Consider the following 25,161-nt stretch of genomic DNA (forward strand, 5'->3'; position numbering starts at 1 on the left):
ATTGTATGGTAGTTCTTGATATTATTTCTATGCCTCCTCCAACAAGCCTTCATATGCCTCAAATACCAAGTATTTTCCTCCTTCTTTCCTAAAAATTAACATTTTTATATATTTTTGTACAGTATTCACAGACATCTATTAGATAGAAAAGATAGTCTAAATCCTGTGCAGAAGATATGTGTCTTTGGAGAATAAGCCTCTATAACATGTCAAACACCAGCTTGGTGACTATATCTTATTTAATTTTGTATTTTTAACATTTAGCATAGTGACTTAAAAACAGCAGATACTCAATATATATGTATTGAAAAAAATGAATGAATGAATGAATGAATGATACCTTTTTACTCACATTATCTTAAAAAAGGTAGGGACCATTTATTCTAATTGGCCTACCTCCTCACCATTTCTCTCCAGGTCTTTTCCATTTCAATTTTATCATTTATTCATTCATTCATTCAGCAAATATTTGTTGAGCTCCTGCTATATGTCAAGTGTGATAATAGCCACTGGAGATACAATGGTGAATAAAACACCTAATCTCTACCCTCTCAGTTTATAATTCAGTGGGAAATAGCAGTTACAATACAGTGTGAAACTGCTTTGGGTGAAGGAAGTACACTAGGGTATTGTGAGAACATGTAGGAGGGTTGCCTAGCTTGGGGCTCTCCAGAGGCTTCTTAGAAGCAAAACAAAGACATGAGGAATGAGTAGGGTTTAGCTCCTAGAATAGAGTTTCAGGCTAAAGGAATTGTGGGACACTCAATGCATGCTTTCTTTCTAGCTTCTTCAACTCTTTGAATTCTTCCTTTTTTCCTTCCTGCCCACCTATGTTTAGTCCATTCTTCGAGACTTAGCTGAAAGCTTATCTCCGCCTTAACTGTAATACTCATCTTTCCTTTCTTTGAATTAACACAACTTAGCATTCAGTTGTGTATTATTTTAGCTTGTATGCCTTTAGTTGCCTTAAATATCTTGTTAACCTGTCCTAGAGGGCAGAAACTATAACTTATCCTTCTTTATTTTCTCTGATAATGCCTAACTAAATACAGTGCTGTCCATGCAGTAAGGATTTAACAAATGCTTGCTGAATAGTTATAAAGGGGACAAAAATAGATACATGTGTTTTAAGATTTCAAATACTCTGTGAGTCTGTACCTCAAAATATACTACAGTTCAGGATCAGAGCAAGAAGAGTAGTTTTGAAAACTGTCAAAACATTCATCCTCCTCCCTTTTTCACCTTCTCTCACAGAATACACCTGTAGATTGTTGGCAGGGAAATTGTTGCAGTCGATGAAATTATCAGTTTGAGAATGAGTATTGTGTCTTTGTGTTTCATATACACTTTAAAATATTTTGGAATTTTTTAGAACATTAACACATGGTATTCTTCTACTAAATAAAATTTCTAGTCATATTAAAACATTGTTAAATTTTGACCAGTACCAGAATTTCAACTCCATCTACTACAAAAGTGCAAAACTCATTTAAAACACTTAAAAATAATAACATTTAAAGCTTTCTTGCCCTTGAAGCATTTTCTTCCGAATTGGAATCAGGCTATCTCTGACATTGGCAACTTAGTTGGATATGTATTGATTGACTTGAAGATGTAGCCTCTGTGTCCGTCTGTTATCCTTATAAGATAGCATTTACTGAGTACACACTGCACCAATTTTGAAAACTATATGAAAACTATGTGGACATATTTGCTGCTCTTTAGGGACTTATTTCAGTTTCCAGGGCCTATAAATTTATTTGAGCATATTTATGGAACACACTTAGCAGAATGAAAATATTAAACCAGAGTATGAATGGACATAGTTTATATCAGCACCAGAGTATTAGGTGTTTCTAGCAAATGCAAATAAGAAGGATCTAAAGCTAAATACAGCAGACTATACTTATAATTGAATTAATTTTCATCTAAATTTAACAGTGTCAAGTCATTATCCCAAGTGAAGTTCAGAATTCAAACCAAAGAGAACAAATGGTTTCATTATGGTATTGAATGACATAAACTGAATTTGGGCCTATAAACCCAGAACTTCAGAGTTTTTACCTCTCTTTAGCATAATCTCTTTGTGGCCTTGGGCAAGTTGCTTTGCAAAAACAGAAAACAGACAAACAAAATGAGGATGAGAAAGGTGTAGAGATCTAGCTTTTAAAGCATTTGGATCTGAGAAGAGCCTCCTAAGTGGATGTTTTTCCTAGCTCTTCAGCATTTCTGTTTTAAACTCGATTTCTCTGTTTTTTATATTCTGCCTTCTGCTATATTTATATCCTATTTTCTTACAAAGACACACCGTGTCCTTTGGAAGCATGTTTTATGAAGTAGTAGATGTGTAGGCCTAGGATTTGAAAAATTATACAAAGTTAAACTCTTTTTTCATATATGTAAAAAAGACATTTCTGTGATAGGTTTATTGTTCACTAAATCATTAACCTCACATCCTAGTATGAAACATCATTGAGGAATGGCTCACATTCATTGACATTTGGGTAACAGGAATATGAGATTTAAAATTCATATTTGTGGTTGAAATAATTACTCCCTGGATTATTTTCTGGAGAATCACATGTATTTTGCATTGCCCTAGGGCAGGACTAGATTTAGCTATTCGCCTAAGGATAAATAATCCAGGTGTTGGCCAAGTGACTTAGAGAAACATTTTTTTTAAGTTTTTTTTTTTTTTGATGTGGACCATTTTTAAAGTTTTTATTGAATTTGTTACAATATCGCTTCTGTTTTTATGTTTTGGTTTTTTGGCCACAAGACATGTGAGAACTCAGCTCCCCAACCAGGGATTGAACCTGCACCCCCTTCACTGGAAGGCGAAGTCTCAACCACTGGACCACCAGGGAAGTCCCGAGGAACATCTTTAAAATCCTTTTTATCTTTTCTGATCCTGATAAAACAATCTTTGCCAACCATATTTCAATGCCCCTTGGAGGAATGAAACAATGTGGGAATGACTGGCCTTTGAATTTTGAGTAAATTACTTGTATTTGCAAATCTCTTTAGCACCACCAAAATATGCTTATTTTCTTTTTTTAATGTTATGATTCATAACATTATAATCATAATGTTATGATTCATAACATCTTGGAAGGTAAAGTTACTTTGGTAACATTTACTCTATTTTTAGCTATCACAGTGACAAACTGTGATCTTTTAAAAAATCATCATGATTATTATTGAAGTTACTAAGTATACAGAGGCATGAATTGTGTTCCTGTGGAGCATACACACACAACAGTATTGTATTTGATTACAGAAACTGTAGATAGTTGTGCTCAACAGGTTGTGTTCAATTTAAACAGAGGTCAGGACAAATGGGCTTTGTTATGACAGTTCTTAGGGTACATGAATGTTTAATAATGCCCTAGTTTTAAATTAATTTATAACTAATTCGCTGTGGAAGCTTGGAAGAATTTTTAAAAATCAGGATTAAGATTAGAATGAATGCAAACTAAATGTATCTTCTGCCATTTTAAAATCAAGAATTAAAAGATGCTTTATATATTCTAAAAAATACTTTCTATATTGCTTTTCTTCTAACTACATTAAAGATACCAAAAAAACCAACCCAGGAATCAAAGATGATGTATAAGAAAATTTCATATAAGTGCATTTCTTCTAAGATGAATATATAGCTAGGTTCTTGAGATTATCTGTTTGTAGTAATTTAAAAGAAACCACAGTATTTTGTTTCTACATGAGGTATTGTGGTGAATATAATCATTACCTTAAATAAATGACATTTTTGAGTAGCCAGAAATCAGGATTTTTAATTGCTATTTTGTGGATTTTATAAAACCTCATCTCAAAGTGCATTTACCTTGTGTAACATTTGGATTGTGGATATGATGGTACACAGAAAACAAACCTTTCAAAGCAAAGTACCTTATTTAATGACTACCTAAAAATATATATATATACCTTTATTATTATTTCATAGACTGAACACACCTTCAATTTATATTTCATTTTATTTATTGTATGCTTGCTTTGTATAAAATTATAGGGGATTTAAAAAAACTAGCCACTTCTCCCCTTTTTTTAAAGGAAGAAATCATCACATTTACTTAAGTAAATTCCATTAGAGGTAGTATTTCTCTTGTCTTTTTGTTCAGCCACTGGAGTCCCTTGTGACCTTGGGTATGTATTCTAAGAGGTGACTGATGGTTCGTGATGTTCTGAATTTTCTGGTAGCTTGCCTGTTGCCTGCCTCTAGGTTTGTCATCACCCTTATGCTGGCTTACGCAGTATTCCTTCAGTCTCTTATCTCCAGGCTTTGATGCATATGTTCTGAAGGTGGCCACAGTGACTTTGGGTAGCAGCAGATGGTGAACCTTCAGGCTGCCACCGGCTATACTGGTGTTAAGTTGGAAAGTTAACGTTTGATGAAGAATCAGTAGTGCATATGAAAGAGCTTTCGCTGCTGAAATATCTTTTAATTAAAAAATTAGCATACTCAAACCTTTGTAAATGTCTGGGCATTTAAAGAAATCTAAAATTAGTTGTTTTCTTATACAGGAATTCGTTACTTACCAGTTTAGATTTGTGTTGCTTGCTAGTCCTACTGTGGTTCTTCTCCCCTGCCCCTGCCCCAATATGCTTGTAGTTAAGGCAGATAAAAGAATTATGTAAACTGAACTGGGATGTTTTTGGGAGTTAAATGTGTTTGGATAAACATTTAAAGTATATATATATATTATTTTACATTTTCTTATTTTATTATTATTTTTAACATCTTTATAGGAGTATAATTGCTTTACAATGGTGTGTAAAGTATATTTTGATTTATGGTAATTTGGAATTTAATAATTGGAAAGAAATGTGGATCTTACGTACTACTTCCATAGAATCCTAGTAGATTAGTTCTGTGGTTCCTACCTTTGAAGCTACTTCTAGCTTATATAGAAGCCTAAAGAACTTAGCCCGCTTCAAAAAGATATTTCTCCTTGCTCTGAGTTGGTTGGTGATGTTTTGGCTTTGCTATCAGTCCACAAAGCAGTACCCTTTTTTTTTTTTTTTGTGGTACGTGGGCCTCTCACTGCTGTGGCCTCTTCCATTGCGGAGCACAGGCTCCGGACGCGCAGGCCCAGCGGCCATGGCTCACGGGCCCAGCCGCTCCGCGGCATGTGGGATCCTCCCGGACCGGGGCACGAACCCGCGTCCCCTGCATCGGCAGGCGGACTCCCAAACACTACGCCACCAGGGAAGCCCCAGCAGTACCCTTTTTGATTGTTTGTTCACTTAGTTCATGATATTGTGCTATGTTGGAAGTTCTAGCACAAATAAAACACTGGTAAGACTCCAAATAATTTTTTTCTGTTCCCTTTACTTCACAGGGGTACCTTTTATGCTTTGCTGAAAATAGATTCTTGAGAGTAGTAAATGAAAATGCCCTTTAGGATAGAGTTGTAAGTATCCATGTCAAATTTTACTTTTCATACTTCAGTTCTTATCAGTGAAACAACTTTTGTGAGCATGACCATTAAGAACAGATTGATTTCGTGGCATAACAGGTGAGAAGTTCCTCTACACAGTCTGTTCACGCTGATGCTCCTGATGCTGCAACTTCTCATGGACAGAAGTGGCAGGCTGAGTATCTTTTGCTTTTGGAGTTGCTGGGCAATGGTACAGGGAACATTGCTAGCCTTCTGATGTCAAAGAAAGAGAAAGTTAGACCCCAGTGGGGAGAATTGTTGGTATTAAAGGTCACCTAGTACTCTTTGTTTTCTGGTAGTTAAATTTTTTATAAGATTATCTCATGAGCATAAGGTATGGAATTAACAATCAACAGTAGAAATACATTTTGAATATTCTAAGCATATAAAATGAGATGGGTTTTAGCAATAAATATAAATAACATTTGATTATCATCCTGTGGTATTGACAGGGAGAGCAAAGGTTTAGTGCTTTAGGTTTGTTGTTCAAAACCATTTCTACAGAAGAATAACATTACTAGCTCCTATAAAGCTGCCAAGATGAGTTTAGTTAATAACTCATCTAATAGTGGTCAAGTTAAGTGTGGACTTTTTTTAAAAAGAGAGTACAGTAAGTATAATCATATTTATCTGGAACTATGTTGAAAAAGACTCTCTAACTTGTGGAATTGGGCTTCTCTGTTTTCTCTGGCTTCTTTATTATGTTTATCTTGTTCTTTTCTGGTATGTTTGTTTATGTGTGAATTCCCAGCAGTATAACTTGCACAATTGAAGTCCATTTAGATGACATCCTGTCAACACGAATGGTACTGTGACACCATTAAGGGAAACGCTGTTTGTCTGGTATGGCTATCTCTGTAAGCTTTTCTTAAACATTAAAAAAAACACTTTTATTAATTGTTCTGGAGTCCTGTGAAGTAACTGACACCAAAGCAGAGATAGATATTCCCTCAGATAACCCAGGTAGTCTTTCTTTTTAAAGGAATTGGAGTTGAATTTACTTTTAGAGACTTACAGACTTTGAATGTCAACCTTTAAATTCAGTATCTAAAAAAATTAAAAAATGGGTGGCACATCATCTATCACTGAAGGGAACTATCCATAATTCCTCACCACAATCATAGTGTCTTTATTGCTATTTGTCTCTTTTCTTTTCTCCAAATTTATTTTTCATATGCTTAAAAAAAACTCATTTGATACTTTTATCAAATCAATCATTTGATACTTTTGATATATTCCCCAACCTCTCCTATCTTTCCAGAGATGGTACCTAGTTAAATATTGGGCTTTCCCCATTCTAGTTAACAAAATTGACTTATAATCAATTGGAGCTTTTCCTGCAACTGTTGCGAAAGAAGAGTAGGCAAGTCTCATTGTGCTGGTGGAATTGAGGAGCAGATGAGGCTAATCCTAAAGGCATAAGTTGTCTGTTTTTTTTTCCCAGTTAGGAACAGTGATTCTATATATTACCACGGGCAAAGATGAAGTAATCTCTCCTGTTAGACCATATGCTAATATAGTGCTGATAAGTAAGTGTGAAAAATGAAAGGGAAAAATACATTACTTGTATTCTTTCCAAAAGGTATGATATCCAAGATAATTATTTCATGACAGATTTAGTTATAGTACTTGTTTTATCATGAAACAAAAGATTGTTTTAGAAGTCTTTTATTGGGAAGACAATTGTATCACTTAGTACCAAATTAGACTTTTGTCTTTATAAAGGTGAGCAAACCCATGAAACAGTTTTTAAATTGATATGTTCTAGTCCACAAATGAACGAATTCTGTTTGAGGGTTAAAGAAGCTATTATTTTGTCCTTTATGCTGACAGCTTCATTACAGATTGGCCTGCTGTTGGCATTAAAAAAATGTTTGGCTCCTTATGATCTCTGTGCATGCAACTAATATTAATGCAGCGCCATAGCACTGTTCATTAAGAAATGACTCTAAATGAGGTTGAAGCGTGTAAATTTGGAAAGATACAGATGTTAAATGCAGTCGTTTCTCTTTGTATACAGCCACATGGCTAATAATTTCCAAGTGGCTAAAGCTCTTGTTAGCAGGAGTGCTGGTGTGTTAAGAATGGCTCTATAAATAACTTTAAGAACTGAAGTTGAAGGTGCTTCTTTTAAAGACTACTGTTAACTAAACATTATTGCCAAACAGATGGAAAGCATTCACCAGCCTGATGTTTTTAGGTCTAATTATATTATCACCAGCCCTGTACGGCTCAGTTGAAGAGGTGTATCCAGAGGCCAATTTATAATCATTTAGCCAACACCTGTTTGGGAGAAATTGACAGTCAAAGGGCACATTTAAAAAAAATCACATATGTTCTTGTGTTTATTGCCTCAATGTGAACATTGTCTAGTTGCAGACAAACTTGGAGAAGAAAGTAAATGTAAACAAAGCAGCCCTTCTCAGCCATGTTTATCGATCTTAATTTGGCCTTTTTATTGGATCCACTTCATGCTTCATGGCTAAGTGAGACCAACAAAGAGATATCACTCCTGATTTATGCAGGTACATTCTGTTCAGTCGATTAAGAAGTTTCTGGTAGAAAAAAGTTCTTTGCTTTGTACAGCTTCCTTACCTTTTACCTAGTGAAACGTTTTCTATTTCACATAGAAGTATGTTATTTAAATTAGGATTGGAATCTGATGAATAGCTTAAAAGAGTCATAACTTGATGTGAGAACAGATGAGATTTAAGGAATACTGAATGTCTTCACAGACTCAGTAGATGTTTATTGAGCCCTCCTTTACAGAGGTGTACCCCCTTTTGCACTCATGATATGTTAATTTAACTGTCAAGGTTCAAGTTCTTTGAATGTGCTTCCATGCCTAGGAGGTTCAAGATTGGTGGTGAATATAGCTCCGAGGGAAATTATGGGCAAGTAGGTCTACCCTCTCTGAAAATAGTTCAAAACCTGATGATCCTACTAACTCTTTCATTTTAGTGTTTTTCCTTCTTCTGACATACTTCTCTTTGGAAAGACATGTATATGTTGCCTCCATTTTCTTATCACCCATTACTAACTCAGAGTAGTTGGCTTCTGTCCCCACCAGTTGACTACATGATGTAGTATTGAAAGTTATGAGCGACTTCCTAACTGCCTTAGGCAGTAGTCCCTTCTTAGTCCTCATTCTTCATGGCTTCTCTTTGTTGTTTGGCACAGGTGATTACTCTCATTTTAAGCATTCTCTTTTCCTGATGTCTGAACCACTATATTTTCTGGGGTTTTTGGAGTATTTCTCACTGTACTTTTGGTTGTTATCGTATTATATACCCTCAATATTCCAGCTATGTATACACAGACATAAATAGTATAGTTTAGCAGTTAAAGAGGAAGAGCCCTGGAGCCAGATTGCTGGGTTTAAATTTCACCTCTAGCACATCTTAGCTTTGTGAGCATGGGCAGGTTAACAGTTTTATGTTTGTTTTCTCCTCTGTAACATTGGGTAACAAAAGTATACCTACCTTGGAACGTCCCTGGCTGTTCAGTGGTTAAGACTGCGCTTCCACTGCAAGGGGCGCGGGTTTGATTCCTGGTTGGGCAACTAAGATCCCACATGCCGTGTAGTGTGGCCAAAAAGGAAGAAAATAGAGTATACCTACCTCATTGGATTGTTAAATGAATTATGTGATTTAATTCCTTAACCCCCATCACAGTGCCTGCTATAAAGTGAGCATTCCATTGGGGTACTTCCTCATGTCTTTAGCTGTTATTTTTATGGAGATTGCTCAGTTACTGTACATCTTTAGTCCTGACTTATTTTCTAAGCTCCATTCCCAAATTGCTGTCTACCTTCCAAACTTTTACACCCAAATTCATTCACATATGTTTATTGAACAATTACTGTGGGAGATGGATAGGTTATGTGTTGGACGAAATACAATTTCTGCCCTGTATTAGCTTTCTATCGCTGCATTACAAATTACCACAAACTTTGCAGCTTAAAACAACTAAATTTATTATGTCAAAGTTCTTTGGGTCAGAGGTCTGACATGGATTGCTTTGGGCTAAAATCAAGGTGCTGGCAGGGCTGCATTCCTTACTGGAGACTGGGAGAAAATCCACTTTCAAGCTCATTCAGGTTGTTGGCTGAATTCTTTTCTTTGTGGCTGTAGGACTGTGGTTGCTGGCTCTCAGCCAAGGGTTGGTCTTTGTTCCTAGAAGCTGCCTGCTCCTTCTCATGCTTGCTGTGAGCTCCTAGAGGGCTCTTTCCAGTGCTTACATGTGGACCTCTGTATCCAGCAACAACACGTCCGTCTCATACTTTGAATCCCTCTGATTTCCCCTTCTGCCATATCATTTTTGTGCTCTCCAGTTCTGGACAGAGACAGTTCTCTAAGGGGTCATGTGATTTGATTAAGCCAAGTCAGATAATCCAGGGTAATCTGTTTTAAGGTCTGTACCCTAATTACATCTGCAGAGTCCTTTTTGCCAGTAACATAACATATTCACAAGTTATGGAGATTAAAATATGAGTGTCTTTGGCAACTGTTATTCTGCTTAAACATGCTGATAAAAAGCTTGAAATTTGGTTGGGATATAGACAAGTGACCAAATAAAACCAAATTGAAGAGGCTGGTACCATATACAGTGGGAGAACAAAGGAAGAAAATGTCAGTGACATTTGAGCTGAATATGGAAAGATAAGTGCTTGTTGGATAAGGGGCTGGGTGAACATTTCAGGGAGAAGAAGCAATAATAGTGATAGCAATAATAGTAATAACTGGCTGTACCAAGCAGTTTTAAAGATTATCTCACTGAAATTCTCACAAATGGTAGATACTATTATTATCTACCATTATAGCTTCTACAGATGAAGCTATAGTATCTTCACATGTGGAGTAGGAATGGTAAAACTATCTTATTGGGTAATTGAAGGAATTAATAATGATTACACATGACTAAAGCATAGCACATATTAAACACTTAAAACATGGTAGGCGAAAGAGAGTAGAAGGTGGAGGAGAGAAATACTTAGGAGGTAGAATTGACTGGACTTGGTCACTGGTTATGAAGGTGGGGAGCAGGGGAGAATTCACGGTGACTTAGGGAGCTTTTTGATTTGGGGGTGTTCCATGGGTGGTGGTGTTATTCAATATGGTAAGAGGTGAAGCGGGATTTTGTTTTAGTTTTAGTGGGGACAGGGCTTTGGGAAGAGGAAGAGATGAGTTTAGGAGGTATCTGTGGGAATATTCAATTGAAATTAAATGGAGTTAAAGAATATAGGTCAAGCACTCAGAAGAGGGGTCAAAGATGAAGTTGTCACTATTACTTAAAATTCATCAGGTCTTAAACGGGTTCCTCTTTGTAACTCCCGTTTCTTCTCACCATTCTTTTATTTATTTATTTATTTATGTATGTATGTTATTTATTTATTTGACATCATTATTGAGGTATAGTTTCTTTACATTGTTGTGTTAGTTGCTGCTGTATAACAAAGTGAATCAGCTATATGTATACATATATCTCCATATCCCCTCCCTCTTGTGTCTCCCTCCCACCCTCCCTATCCCACCCCTCTAGGTGGTCACAAAGCACCGAGCTGATCTCCTTGTGCTATGTGGCTGCTTCCTACTAGCTCTCTATTTTACATTTGGTAGTGTATATATGTCCATGCCACTCTCTCACTTTGTCTCAGCTTCCCTTTCCCCCTCCCCATGTCCTCAGGTCCATTCTCTACATCTGCGTCTTTATTCCTGTCCTGACCCTAGGTTCTTCAGAACACTTTTTTTTTTTTAGATTCTATATATATGTGTTAGCATATAGTATTTGTTTTTCTCTTTCTGACCATTCTTTTATTTTTCTAAGCTTAATATCTTCTTTTACCCTTGACTTCCAACTCTCTGGAGGGGGTGGGGAAAAAAAGCCCTGTTTACAGTGTTTGCAGATTTCTGTGGTGTAAATTCTCCCGCGATGGCCCATTTCGGACTCTGGCTGCTTTTGTGCTACAACAGCAGAGTTGAACAGCTGCAACAGAGACCATGTGGGCCTGCAAAGCCTTAAATATTTACTACCTGCGTCTTTACAGGAAAAGTTTGCCAACCTCTGCTATAGTGTTTCTCCAAAACGATAAGATTAACATAATATAAAATATATAATATAAATATTAAAATGTTTATAAAATATAAACTGTAAATATGGTAGCATAATTCCCTATCTCTGTTCACTCTTTTTTTCACCAAGATGGGTGCAGGGGGAGTGGATAGTTTGAGGGGGCAATGTGTGAGATTATGAGGGGTCTTGAGGTCATTGTTTTTTTTTTTCTTTCTTTTTTTGAGGTCATTGTTTTGAATGTGTGCTTTTTCTCTGAATGAGAAGTGACATGATATAACTTGTGTTTTTAAAAGCAAACCCTGCCTGCTATTTTGAGAATAGACCATAGGGCAGCAAAGATGGAAGCAGAGAAATCTGTTGGGGCACCATTGTTATAATCCAGGTAAATCTTTGTTTCATTCAGGGTAATAGCTGTGGAAGTGGTGAGGTGAGTTCAGATTGTGGATACAATTTGAAGATAGAGCTGGCAGGATTTGCTGATGAGGAAAGAGGAGTTAAGGATGAGTCCAGGATGGAGAAGTAGCACCAGAAGGGTGCCTTTGGTTAGAGCCTGGGTTATTGAGATCACATTGTAGCAAGTTGCTACATTAGAGGTTTTAGGAAGAAAACTGAGACTTCAATTTCTGTAAAAAAAAATTTTTTTTTTACTTTTTTAAAACCATATATGTTTCATGAGGAAAAGTTCTTTTTCTAAAATAATTCTTCCTTTTCGAAATATATTTTAAAAATAAATCTAGGAAAATGTAGTAGTGTTTCTAAAATATGGCATTTTTAGACAGGAAACACACTTTTAGATAAGACTGTTTTAATCCTGTGATTTGGCGACTTAAAAAAAAAATCAATTCAGAAATTAACAATTTTGGCAGAGTCAATTTCAACACTTCCCCCAAACCTTTAAAGTATAGTTTCAAAAAGTTATGAGTTCATGTTTCATTGTATTATAAATAGGTTATTACTCATGTCTTTTATGTAGGTTTTACTTGTAATGGACACAAGGACAGAACAGACATTCATTCTAAAAGTAAGTAGAATTTTTCTGTTTAATGAATTTAGAAATTTATTTTCAAATTATACTTCTGAAAGAAAATATTTAATTTTTTTCTGGGTGTTTGAATGTTCTTTTATGTTTGCAGTGATCTGTATTTATTTTACTTTGTGTCCTTCCATCACAGTGGATAAATACTCTATAGCATACATTTAAAAAGAGGCTTAGGTTATAGAGTATGGAGGAAATAATTTGTATAAGTTGAAGACTCATTTTATGCTGTTTAAATGTATAGTGTATAATTTAAATACATCTCTAGTACATTTTGCATAATATGTGAAGACCACACGCAGTCATACCTTTGATTATGATTATAGTTCTTAAGAGCTGAAATTTTGCCTTAAAGTCTTTGTTATAGGTATTTGGGAAAGTGTTATCTACATCCCTGGCCCTGTCTTTTTTCTAAATTCAATTTTGATTCTCTGTATTACTCAATTTGTAATTAAATGAATAAAGGAAGAAAACCCCCTCAATTTTGTAATTTCAAAATCATATTTGAAGTGGATTGTGGTAGTACATATTCTAAAAATATCCTAATTTAAGCATTTCCACAGCATCCAGAATTAATGAATTTCGGATTAGTTTTATATTTTTCTGATATTTTTTCTTTTACTCATCAGCATGGCAGTTGGTCACAATGACATATACTGAAATAAATTTCTTTTTATGAGTATACTTTATCACTGGCATTTTCTCAGATTTTTAAACCAGGATATGACAGCAGAAACTACACATACCTTGTTCCTTTGGAGAAAACTTAAAATGATCTTTGTACTTTTTTGGAATAGAATTTTAAAACTGCCCGTTTAATCTAGGAATGCCTTTTGTGTCTCAGGAATTTGAACTGATCTCACAATGTCTACTGCTTTAAAGATACACATAAGTAAAATAAAACTTAAGAAAAGGTCATAGAGAAATAACTGTGTGTCATCCTGATGACTTAGTTTGAGAGCATCTCTAATAAAAACACTGACCCACGTAATTGATTTTAATGGCAGCTTTGTGGCATCTTCCGTTCTCTGGATTCACGCCAGATGCCATCAGCAGAGCCTCCAGGGACTGAGGGGCATAGAGCAGCAGATGAGTGGTTTCTCTGAAGCCCAGGGTAACTCGGATAGATTAGTTTGGTTGATAAACACAGAGCACAGCAGGCTCCAAAGGCAACTGAGGGTACAACTGACCTTTTTGTTCTCTGTCAGGGTCTAAGGAAAAGCAGTGAATACAGCAGGAACAGAAAGACCATCATCCCCCGCTGTGTGCCCAACATGGTGTGTCTGCACAAGTACATCATTTCTGAGGAGTCGGTATTTCTTGTGCTGCAGCATGTGGAAGGTTGGTTTGTAGTTTAAATTGTTTGTGGAGTGAAGAATGTCACCTGCTTAGCTTTTTAGTTTCTATAATGTCCTTCTTACTTCTGTCATTACTTGAGCGGATAAAACATAGGAAACACGAGTGAGAAATTGTTTCCTTATTCCTCTGCTCTCCCTCCCTAGTTTGAGTTGTGAGGGAGAATGAAAGCCCAGGCGAGAGGCAGATTTCATTTGAACTGTAGTAACATTCTTAGATATACTTAACTACTTACTCACTCCTAGGATTGGTCCAATATGATGAGAACTTTAATGCGAATGTGTGCTAAGAGAACTAAGTTTTATTTTAGGGATTTCTCTTGTTTTCTGCTGAGAAGATACACTAATGTTAGATGACAAAATGAAGAGCATCCCCTGAAGAATTAATTAATTACCTCCTTTTTTAGAAGGCATAGGTATTTGCTTAACATTTGACATTACCTAGTTATTCTGATCTGGGTTTTTACAAATACAGCCATTGGCATCACATATGGGTACAAAGCAAAGGTACAATGCTCTGCCTTCAAACTATGAAATTTCAGCTCTTAGTAAAGGGAAAAGGTGGCAAAAAAATACTATATTTTGGTTTGTTTTTGCCCTTTAACACCTAAATTTAAATAAATAGTCTTTTATGTAGAATGAACACAGCATATAAATATTAATCCACAAAATAAATATTGCCTTTTGGCTTTTGAGAGGTGTTCTTGAAATAATAGAATTAAAATTATTTTCCATATTTCTTGAATTTTAACATTACTGAGAATAAAGAACTACTGTGCTTTAGTAATAGGCATAGCATTTGAATTGAATGCATCTTCCCAGGAAAATGAGTCATTGCTTTGTGGAATGAGGTCTCGTATGATAACTAATGTAAGATTTTTGGCGGGGGCAATAAACTATTAATATTGTTTATTATGAAGTACAGCACAAGATAACTACAGATGGAGGGAAGACCTCCTATGTAGTATTTGATAGGAAATTCAGAAGGGGCTCCATGGTCTCTCAGGTATTAAGAGAGTTAATTGCGTGTGTGAATTGGATAACTAATTCACCTTTGTTCAGATATTATAGACAGCTTTTATCCGAGGATACCAGTGCATTACAGACATTATTGAATTAGAGGTCATGTCATCTGATAGCGAAATACAGCCACCTCTGGTGTGGAACAAAATAACTTGCGTAGTAATAATCCATAATAATTTAGAACAAGGTCAGTAGGATGAATGTAATTATAGTCAATATTCTATTACCCAGTGTGGATTACTCATGTTGGAGATTATCTGTGGCAGATTTTTAATCCTCGTGTACCTCTGCTATTTGCAGCTTCCTCTTCCTGTTTTTCCTTTTCCTTCTCCAAATACAGTACTTCATTTTTTCTCGTGCCATCTTCTCACCTTCTCTTATACTTCCCAAAGCTGATATTTCAACTGATTTTACTTTGTTACTATAGAGAATGTTTATAATACGCTTAAAAGCCATAGACATGTGGCTTTCAAATTTTCCACTGTTTTAGATTATCTTTACCAAGTCTCTTTCCTTTATTGTGGACCGTACCTGACTTTGAATGGTTACGTGACCATAGAATTTGTCCTGGATTATTTAAACTTGGGGGGTGGGCAGGAATCTCTTTTGACTACTCATTTCAGGTGTTTATTGTTTAATTTTAAGAAGATTTTATAATACAAATATATTGGATTATGGTGTAAATAGGGACTCTGGATTCATTTATTATTCAGCAAATTTATTGAGCATGTACTATCTATTAAGCTTTCTTTTAGGTGAACAAAGCAGGAAAAGAGTCTGACTTTTTGAAACTTACATTCTTCTTGTGGAGAGTCAGAAAAACAAAAGCATGATAATATTGGCTAATAATAGGGACCATACTCATCTTTAATACAGAGAGCTCTAATCGAGAATGACTGGGGGACTACTTTAGACTAGTTAGTCAAGGAAGCCCGCTCTAAGAAGGTGACATTTAAGAGGAGTTCTGAATGACAAAAGAAATAACCGTTTGGATGTAAGGGGGAAACCCATTTAGGTATAGGGATCAGTGTAAGAAATAGGCAAAAAGAAACTTGCAATGTTTGATGAATAAGAAAGGAGACGATTCAGTTGGAGTCTGGTAGGTGAAGGCAGTGGTGGTATATGAAGCTGTTGGAGAAGCAGGCAGGAGCATGGTAAGGGCTTTGGCTTTCATTCAAGTGCATTGGGAGACCATTGGACATTTTAAGCAGTGACAATGTCTGATCTACATTTGAGAAAAATCACTCTGTTGTATGTGGAATGGATTATAGAAAGGCAAGAGGAGAAGCAATGAAGTGTAATAAAGTAGTCTGGGCAAGAGATGATGATGGCATGGCCTTCTGGGATACTTGTGGAGTTGCTCTGAGGGTAGTCAGTGGGACCTGTGATGGATTTGAGGTCAGGGAGAGAAGAATCTAGGATAATTTCCTGGATTTGGCATTGAGCAGTCAAGTGAACTGGCTGATAGACAGTGTGTTATCTTTTTACATGTCAGTGGTACTTTCTTTGTTACCTCTGTGAATTAGGAGGTTGTGCATATATCATAAAAACATCACTTTCATATACGTGAATAGCTATTACTGAAAAAGTAAACACTGAAGAATTGTTTTCTCCATAATATGAATCCTTGAACATTTATGATTTGGGCTTTAACTCCCCTTTGCTTAACAGAACTATTCATGATTCACATGAGTCTCTTGGACTAATTTTCATAACATTTTAAATTAATTCATTTAGAAATATATGGAGTGCTCTCTGGGATACAGGCTTAGCTCTAACATGGCAGTGAGCAAAATAAAGACTCTGCCCACGTGGAGCTTGCAGTATAGAGGCAGAACAGACACTAAGCAAATACATAAGTAAATATAAGAGGGAATGCCAGAAGGGTGAGTTGGGGGTTGTTATTTTATAGAGAGTGGTCACCTTATTAAGAAGGAGACATTTGGCCAATGACCTGAGGGAAATGAGAGAGGGAGCAGATGTGGACATGGGAGGGAAGAGTATCTTGGCAAGAGGGAACAAGTACATAGGCCTGGAGGCAAGAGTGTATTTGCTGTACAAGAAACAGCAAGGTCAAGTGTGGCTGGAGCAGAATGGGAAGAGTGGTAGGAAATGGTATCAGAGAAGTGGGGAGGCAGGTGGGCAGATCCGGTGTGGTCTTCTAGGCCACTTTAAGAACATAGTTTTTATTCTGAATGGATAGGAAGACCTGGGGGATATTGAGCAGAGCAGTGACAAGGTAGGGATTACTCTGGTTGCTTGGTGGAAAATAGAATCTAGGAGGGCAAACTCAAAAGCGGGGAGACCAGGGCTTCCCTGGTGGTGCAGTGGTTGAGAGTCCGCCTGCCGATGCAGTGGACGCGGGTTCGTGCCCCGGTCCGGGAGGATCCCACATGCCGCGGAGCGGCTGGGCCCGTGAGCCATGGCCGCTGGGCCTGCGCGTCCAGAGCCTGTGCTCCGCAACGGGAGAGGCCACAGCAGTGAGAGGCCCGCGTACCGCAAAAAAAAAAAAAAAAAAGAAAGAAAAAAGCAGGGAGACCAGTTTGGAGGTTGTTGCAGCACTCCAGGTGAAATCGACGCTGGCGTCCACAAAGCATTAGTGGTGGAGGTAGTGAGAAATGCTTATTAGGTTCTGAACACATTCTGAAGGTAAAATTGACATGACTCTGCCTTGTATGACTCCATGGTTTTGGGCTTAAATACCTGAAAGAATGGTTTCTATTTACTAAGATAAGGAAAGCTGTGGGAGGAGTAGATTTAGAGGGAAAAACCAGAGATTCAGTGTTGGACATGTGAGTTTGAGATGCTTATTAAATTTCCAGGTGGTGTTGAGTAGGCAGTTGGATATGCCAGACAGGATTTTAGGAGAGAGATTTAAAATGTTTATTGTTCCTATTAATGGATTTCTTATTTTAACTCTGTTTGAAGAAGAAAATGTGGGAGTAGCAAATGTATTCAGTCAAGGCTATATGTGTTATTAAAACTTTAAGTTCCTAAGATTAGGGATTATGATTCATTATATATATATATATATATATATATATATGTATCCCAGCATTTATAGGAATGCTTTGTACATAGAAGGTGCTCAGTGTATAATTGCTCAGTACTGACTAAGAAAAGATGAATGACTAGGTTACAAGAAAGTGATTGGAAAAGCTTCTGTGCAAATAGGTGGGGGATGGGAAAGAGTTTCTCCTCAAGTTAAGAGGGGACCAAAGGGATGAAATGATTCTCTTTTTATTAACTAGTTTTAAAAAATCATTATAAAACTAATATAGAAAGAAATTCATACCAGATGGAAATATATAAAGTAGAAATAAAAATTCTTCCTCCTTATTCACTTTAATGCCCATTTCTATTCTCTAGAAATAGGGTGAACGTTTGCAGAAATTTCCTGTGTATATAAACATATACTTCTCCCCCCTACCTGATTTTTTAAAAAAATATTTATTTGGTTGTGTGAGGTCTTAGTTGCAGCACGTGGCTTCCTTAATAGCAGCTCCAGGGCTCCTTAGTTGCAGTTTGCGAGCTCCTTAGTTGCGTTGCGTGGACTCCTTAGTTGTGGCACATGAACCCTCAGCCGCGGCATGCACGTGGGAAATAGTTCCCTGACCAGGGCTCGAACCCGCGCCCCCTGCATTGGGAGCACAGAGTCCTATCCACTGCGCCACCAGGAAAGTCCCTGTTTTTTAAAAACATAAATGCATTTTACATATTGTCTGTAGCTTGCTTCCCCCCCACCCTAACAGTGTACTTCGGACATCTTTACTTATCAGTACATATAGGTGTCCACTGAGAGAGGCGGTATAGTACATTGATTAAAAAGAAGGATCTTAGGGCTTCCCTGGTAGCGCAGTGGTTAAGAATCCTCCTGCCAATGCAGGGGATATGGGTTCGAGCCCTGGTCCGGGAAGATCCCACATGCCATGGAGTAACTAAACCCGTGAGCTACAACTACTGAAGCCCGCACGCCTAGAGCCCGTGCTCCGCAACAAGAGAAGCCACCGCAATGAGAAGCCCGCGCACCGCAATGAAGAGTAGCCCCCGCTTGCCACAGCTAGAGAAAGCCCGCGCACAGCAACACCGAAGACCCAACACAGCCAAAAATAAATAAATAATTAAATAAAAATTAAGGGGGAAAACACTGAAAAGAAGGATCTTAGAGCCAGACTATGTTAGCTTGAAGGCTGGCTCACAATTTACTAGTTGTGTGACCTTGGGCAAATTATTTAGCCTTTCTATACCTCTGTTTCCTTATTTGTAAAACAGGGATAATAAGAATTACATAATAATTATGTAATTAACTGTAATAATTACATAGGGTAGATGTGAGGGTAGATGTGGGGATTAAATAGTTGGTATATGTAAAGCACTTATAATAGTGCCTAGTACATGGTAAACACTAAGTGTTTACAAATATTGCTGTTTGTTTATTTTTGAATACATACAAGGTATTTGGTTGTGCAGATTTACCATAGTTGATTTAAGTAGTCCTCTGTCTACTGTTGTTTAAATTGTTTCCAGTACTTGTCCCTGTATATGTGCATTTTTTTAAAATCTTGTTTTGAGAATTATTTTTAAGACAAATTTCTTGAAGTAGAATTGCTGGGTCAAAAGATGATTTTTGATCATGGGTCCATCAATATTTTATCATATGTATTAAATTTAAATTCCACTTCGGGTCAAGTAAATTGAAAAGATTTTGTTTGTAATCCTGCAGAAAACCAATAGATGAAAATCTAAAGAGAGACAAAAAGAGTTTTTATTAAACCTTATGGATTGCTATTTTCATAGCTTAAAGTAGCTAATATATGCAATTTTATGTGCTTCAACAGGGCTTAGAAAAGTGTCATTTATATTCTTAAAGTATTAAAAATTATAAATATTTTAGATATTTGCTATTTATATTTTGTGATTTAGCAATAACAGGATTTTTTTTAGGTTAATATTATTAATGTTACAATAATAATGTTGACATTTGTGTAAGTTTGTGTATTAGGCCTGATCTTAACTCTGTAGAAAGTAGAACTCAGCTTCTGTGGAAAGAAACTTCATGGGAATTATGTATTTTTGTAAGTTATGTGGTTTTCATGATTTTGTAATTGAAAAAAGTATGTCATAGGACCAAATTTTTGTTTCTATAGCTCCACATTGAGCATTAAATCTAACTTGGCCCCCAAAAAGGAATGGAAAGAACTAAAACAGTTTTTTTTCTCTCTTGAAAATGCACAGTTTTTATACCTCACATTAGAGTACTTTTTTAGGCTAGTAACAAATTTCCATAAAGAAAATGCCAACAATTACATTAAAAATTTTTAATCTAATAATGAAAAGAATGGAATTAAATAAGATGCCATGTTTGATTAATCAAATTGGTAAACTTGCTAATATCCAATATAGGTAAGATGCTATGAAGATGGCACTAATACACGTTGTTTGTAGGAGTGGATTCTGGTACAGCTTTTCTGTAAAGCAATTTAGTGACACATATCAGAAGCATTAAAGATATTCATACTTCCTGACCTAGCACTTTCATTTCTGGTGTTGTGTCCTGATGAAATAATCAGAGGTGTTAAGTATTTGTAAGCTAAAGTAGACATTATTTTAATTCTAATAGTAAAAGACTAGAAGCAACTTAGATGTTCCACAATAGAGGAACATTTAAACACACCATATCTGTCTATCTCATGGATATGCTATATAGCCTTTCAAGTTCATATTCTCATGAAATTAGAAAATGTTTATGATAAGATGTTAGTTGTGAAAAGTCAAAAGATAAATGTAGTAATGGTTAATAGTGTTTATGGATGATTTATATATTCTGAATTCTTTGCTGTTCTGTGTCCTTTTCTATATTAAATTTTTTGAAAATAATAAAACCATGTATCTGTTTTAGAATAAGAAGAAAGCATGACCAAAAATAATGACATTTTTAATTTGTATAAACTTTTCCTAAGGTTTTCAAAAAATTTGTAAAGATGTCATCTTTTTATAACCCAATTTAATAAATATTTGATTCCTATTATTTTACATGCTAGACAGAATCCTCTCCTTGCAGTTATGAAAACCCTGCAGTATGGTAAAAGAGCTAATGAACGCATAAAAGTAATATTAGTATGAAATAGAATGTTGTAAATGTCATAAGAGGGATGAAGTGATACAGAGGATTCTGAAAAGATAGGAGTTGTATACATGAGGGTATGTAAAAAAAACTGATGAAAGAAAACAAATTCTGAAGGACCTTCAAGAATAGGTAGGATTTTGACAAGCAGATATTGGGGAAACTAATAGGAAAGACAGTTCTAAGTGGTAGGTATAGTTTGAGCAAAAGCCCAGCATGGGTTATATGTGGAGAAATTCTATTCAGGTGAAATGTGTGATGAGTTGAGGGAGAGGAACAAATTATGGGTTGATACTGTATTACTAAGGGTCCAAATGCCTATATGGAGTTGGTACAACATTCAGTAGGTGGGCGGGGTGGGGGTAGGGTTTGGGTTCTTGGAGAAATGACATGATAAGATCTGTGCTAAAATGGAAGATTACTTGGGCAGCAGTTAGTATGATAGAGTGATACAGGAAGGACTGAAAGTAGTGGTCTAGTTGTAGCTATAACATTATTCCAAGAAACACAGAGTGGTCAAAGGAATTAAAAGAAGAGGAAGACTGTGGGAAACATGGGTAGATCTTATAGGACTTGGAAACTTGTCAGATATAGGAAGAACAAAGGAGAGAAAATAGTTCAAGTTTTTGTGCCTCAGTAGCTCTGAAGTCAGAAAGAAGAAGTGATTTGCAGAGCAAAAATAAAGAATTTAAGCACATTCAATTTTAGATTTGAGCAGCTCATCCAGGTTGAATTAGCCTAAGAATGAATGCAACTTTTCTTAGAACTCTACTAGGTACTGTTCCTTGCTGATCACTGGAACTTTACAGCTATAGATAGTGTCTCCTTTGTGATGGCATATCCCATTCTGATAAGCTATGATTTGAGTTAACAAGCATTGAGTGAATGCCTATCATGTCCTGCACACTGTATAGGCAGTAGATATATAAAGATGAAAAAGACTTAGTCCTGTCCTCACAGTAGGAGAGTTGAACAATATATATCATTTTATTTGGACTGCATACAAGAACCCCAGCTTCAGGGCAGGCATTACTGTTAGTATGCCACAATGGAGGTATTTGTGATAAGAGGAATGTGGTTATTGTTGTCAAAAGAATCAAAAAAGATGGAATCGATGCATAGCTTCTTTTGTGTGTGAGTGAGTGAATTTCAAAGCCATATATGAATCTTTAAACTTTAGTTTGAATATGGAGAAATATGAGACACCGAGTATAACCTAGTGATGACAGAAAGTTAGCTAAGAAGAAGCAAGAGGGAAGTTAAACACCACAGTGTTCTATACCACTAATTATTATCAAAATTGGATAAGATTGTTAACTGGATCACTGGTAGAAGAAGATGTCTGAGTATCCTAGGATTAATATTATGGCAGTTACCCTTTATAGCATTACTCTTTGCTGGGCACAGTATTGGGCGCTTTATGTATTTATTGAGTTCCTCGAAATGAAATGAAATGCCAAGGAGAGAAAGATATTTTGGATGCTTCCATTGACCTTTTTACACATATAATTGTCAGTGATTATTTCCCCTAAGATTTAGTTCCCCTTGGTATATGATATTTAATAATGACATTGAAAAATGTGCTGAGGGCTTCCCTGGTGGTGTAGTGGTTGAGAATCCGCCTGCCGATGCAGGGGACGCGGGTTCGTGCCCCGGTCCGGGAAGATCCCACATACCGCGGAGCGGCTGGGCCCGTGAGCCATGGCCACTGAGCCTGCGCGTCCGGAGCCTGTGCTCCGCAATGGGAGGGGCCACAACAGTGAGAGGCCCGCGAACCGCAAAAAAAAAAAAAAAAAAAAGTGCTGAAAATAATTGCTTCCTCCTTGTTAGTACAGAGTTTCATTTTTGATGTATTAGTTCCTATTTTTGGGAGCAATAGTTATATCTTTACAAAGTATGCTCCCACAATTACTGTTTTTAAGATTCCTGAATCAAATTTAACTATTTTTTTTGTAATACTGTTTCTAGTCAATAGAGCTTTGGTGGCCATGCTTGAAAAAATTATTAATAAACAGAGGAGAACATAGATGTTTCTAGAGTAAATTATGTTTAACTTTAAAGTAGAATTTTAGCTGTGAAATTTCATATTAGTATTTGTTATAACCAATTTCTCTTCAAAGGAAGAAATAGGTTGTCATTTAAAAAATAATTGATATTAGGAGATATGCTTGAAACTGTACTCACCAGTCAGCAATAATAAGAAAGCATTTTAGTTAGTTATTTAGTTTTCTTTTCATTGCAAAAATTTTATTTAGACTCTTTGTTGTCGTGAATCCCAAATCCAAGCTCGACTATTTTTCAAGAAGGCACTTTATTAAATTGCTTCTTACAGCATACTTGACATTAATGGGTATCATTGACTTGCTTTTGATTGATTATTAGAATAGATTATAATAATAGATTATTTTTGTTTTTTTAATGGCTTCAATAAGTAACCATTAATTTGGTGTTCTTAATTTTTTTATTTTGGTTATGCTTATTCACAGGTGGCAAACTCTGGTCATATATCAGTAAGTTTCTAAACAGAAGTCCTGAAGAAAGCTTTGACATCGAAGCAGTGAAAAAATCTTCACTTGCTAAAGTTCAACTGCAACAGCCAACATCTAGTCCTCAGGACAGCAGCAGCTTTGAATCCAGAGAAAGTGATGGTGGAGCCATGCTTAAAATTCTGCCTTTGAAGACTAGTCTTACTCCAAGCTCTCAAGATGATAGCACCCAAGATGATGATGGGCAAGACAGCTCTCCAAAATGGCCAGATTCTGGCTCAAGTTCAGCAGAAGAATGTACTACTAGTTATTTAACATTATGCAATGAATATGGGCAAGAAAAGATTGAACCAGGGTCTTTGAATGAGGAGCTTTTCATAAAGACTGAAAGGAATGATGTTGATACCAAAGCTATAGAAAACTTCCCAGCACACCTTGCTGCTGACAGTGACAGCCCCAGCGCACAGCTGACAGCCCATGAGCTGAAGTTCTTTCCTGGAGATGATGGCCTGGAAGCAGTTAGTTCTCCAAGAACATCAGATTCCCTCAGTAGATCTAAAAACAGCCCCATGGAATTCTTTAGAATAGATAGTAAGGATAGCACTAGTGAACTCTTAGGACTTGATTTTGGAGAAAAATTGTATAGTCTAAAGTCAGAGCCTTTGAAACCATTCTTCACTCTTTCTGATGGAGACAGCACTTCCAGAAGTTTTAGTACTAGTGAAAGCAAGGTAGAGTTTATAGCTCATGACACCATTAGCAGGGGCTCAGATGACTCAGTCCCGGTTATTTCTTTTAAAGATGCTGCTTTTGATGATGTCAGTGGTACTGATGAAGGAAGGCCTGATCTTCTTGTAAATCTGCCTGGTGAATTGGAGCCAATGAAAGATGGTGCAGCAATGGGACCTACTAAGTTCACACAGACTAATATAGGCATAATAGAAAGTAAACTGTTGGAAACCCCTGATGTTTTATGCCTCAGGCTTAGTACTGAACAGTGCCAAGCACGTGAAGAAAAAGGCACAGAGGAACTGAGTGATCCCTGTGGGCCTAAATCCCATAGTATCACAGAGAAACACTACGCACAGGGAGATCTTGGGATGTTATTTGTAGCAGCTGATGATCATAGTAATGCGGGAGACATGTCTTTGTTACACAGTTCGGATCCTAAGTTTCAAGGACTTAGCTTGGTTGCATCGGCAGTAACAGCAAACAACGCAAAAGAAAGCTTATTCCATATTTCTGACCCACTCTCAGGTGCTAATGAATATAACGTAAATATAGACACTTTAAAAACTGAAGAAGTATTGCTGTTTACAGATCAAACTGATGATTTGGCTAAAGAGGAGCCGACTGTATTTCAGAGAGACTCTGAGACTAAGGCAGAGAGTGGGTTAGCACTAGAAGGAGACAAGGAAATACACCAGATTTTTGAGGACCTTGATAAAAAATTAGCACTAAACTCCAGGTTTTACATCCCAGAGGGCTGTATTCAAAGATGGGCAGCTGAAATGGTGGTAGCCCTTGATGCTTTACATAGAGAGGGAATTGTGTGCCGCGATTTGAACCCAAACAACATCTTATTGAATGATAGAGGTCAGGAACT

The 25,161-nt window shown here is 36.6% G+C and overlaps 1 protein-coding gene across 5 annotated transcripts in view; it reads left to right on the forward strand.

Moving 5' to 3' along the window:
• RPS6KC1 (ribosomal protein S6 kinase C1) overlaps positions 1-25,161 on the forward strand; it is a 212,595-nt gene that overhangs the window by 151,828 nt on the left and 35,606 nt on the right. For 4 of the 5 annotated variants that reach the window (XM_060131314.1, XM_060131322.1, XM_060131333.1 and 1 more), the window contains 3 exons: positions 12,505-12,552; positions 13,776-13,908; positions 23,556-25,151. In XM_060131314.1, coding sequence (XP_059987297.1) covers positions 12,505-12,552; positions 13,776-13,908; positions 23,556-25,151 — 1,777 coding nt within the window. The remainder of the gene's footprint in view (positions 1-12,504; positions 12,553-13,775; positions 13,909-23,555; positions 25,152-25,161) is intronic. The other variant, XM_060131349.1, reaches the window with a different exon arrangement.

This window comes from Lagenorhynchus albirostris, chromosome 2 (assembly GCF_949774975.1).
Source record: "Lagenorhynchus albirostris chromosome 2, mLagAlb1.1, whole genome shotgun sequence".
NCBI lineage: Eukaryota > Metazoa > Chordata > Mammalia > Artiodactyla > Delphinidae > Lagenorhynchus > Lagenorhynchus albirostris.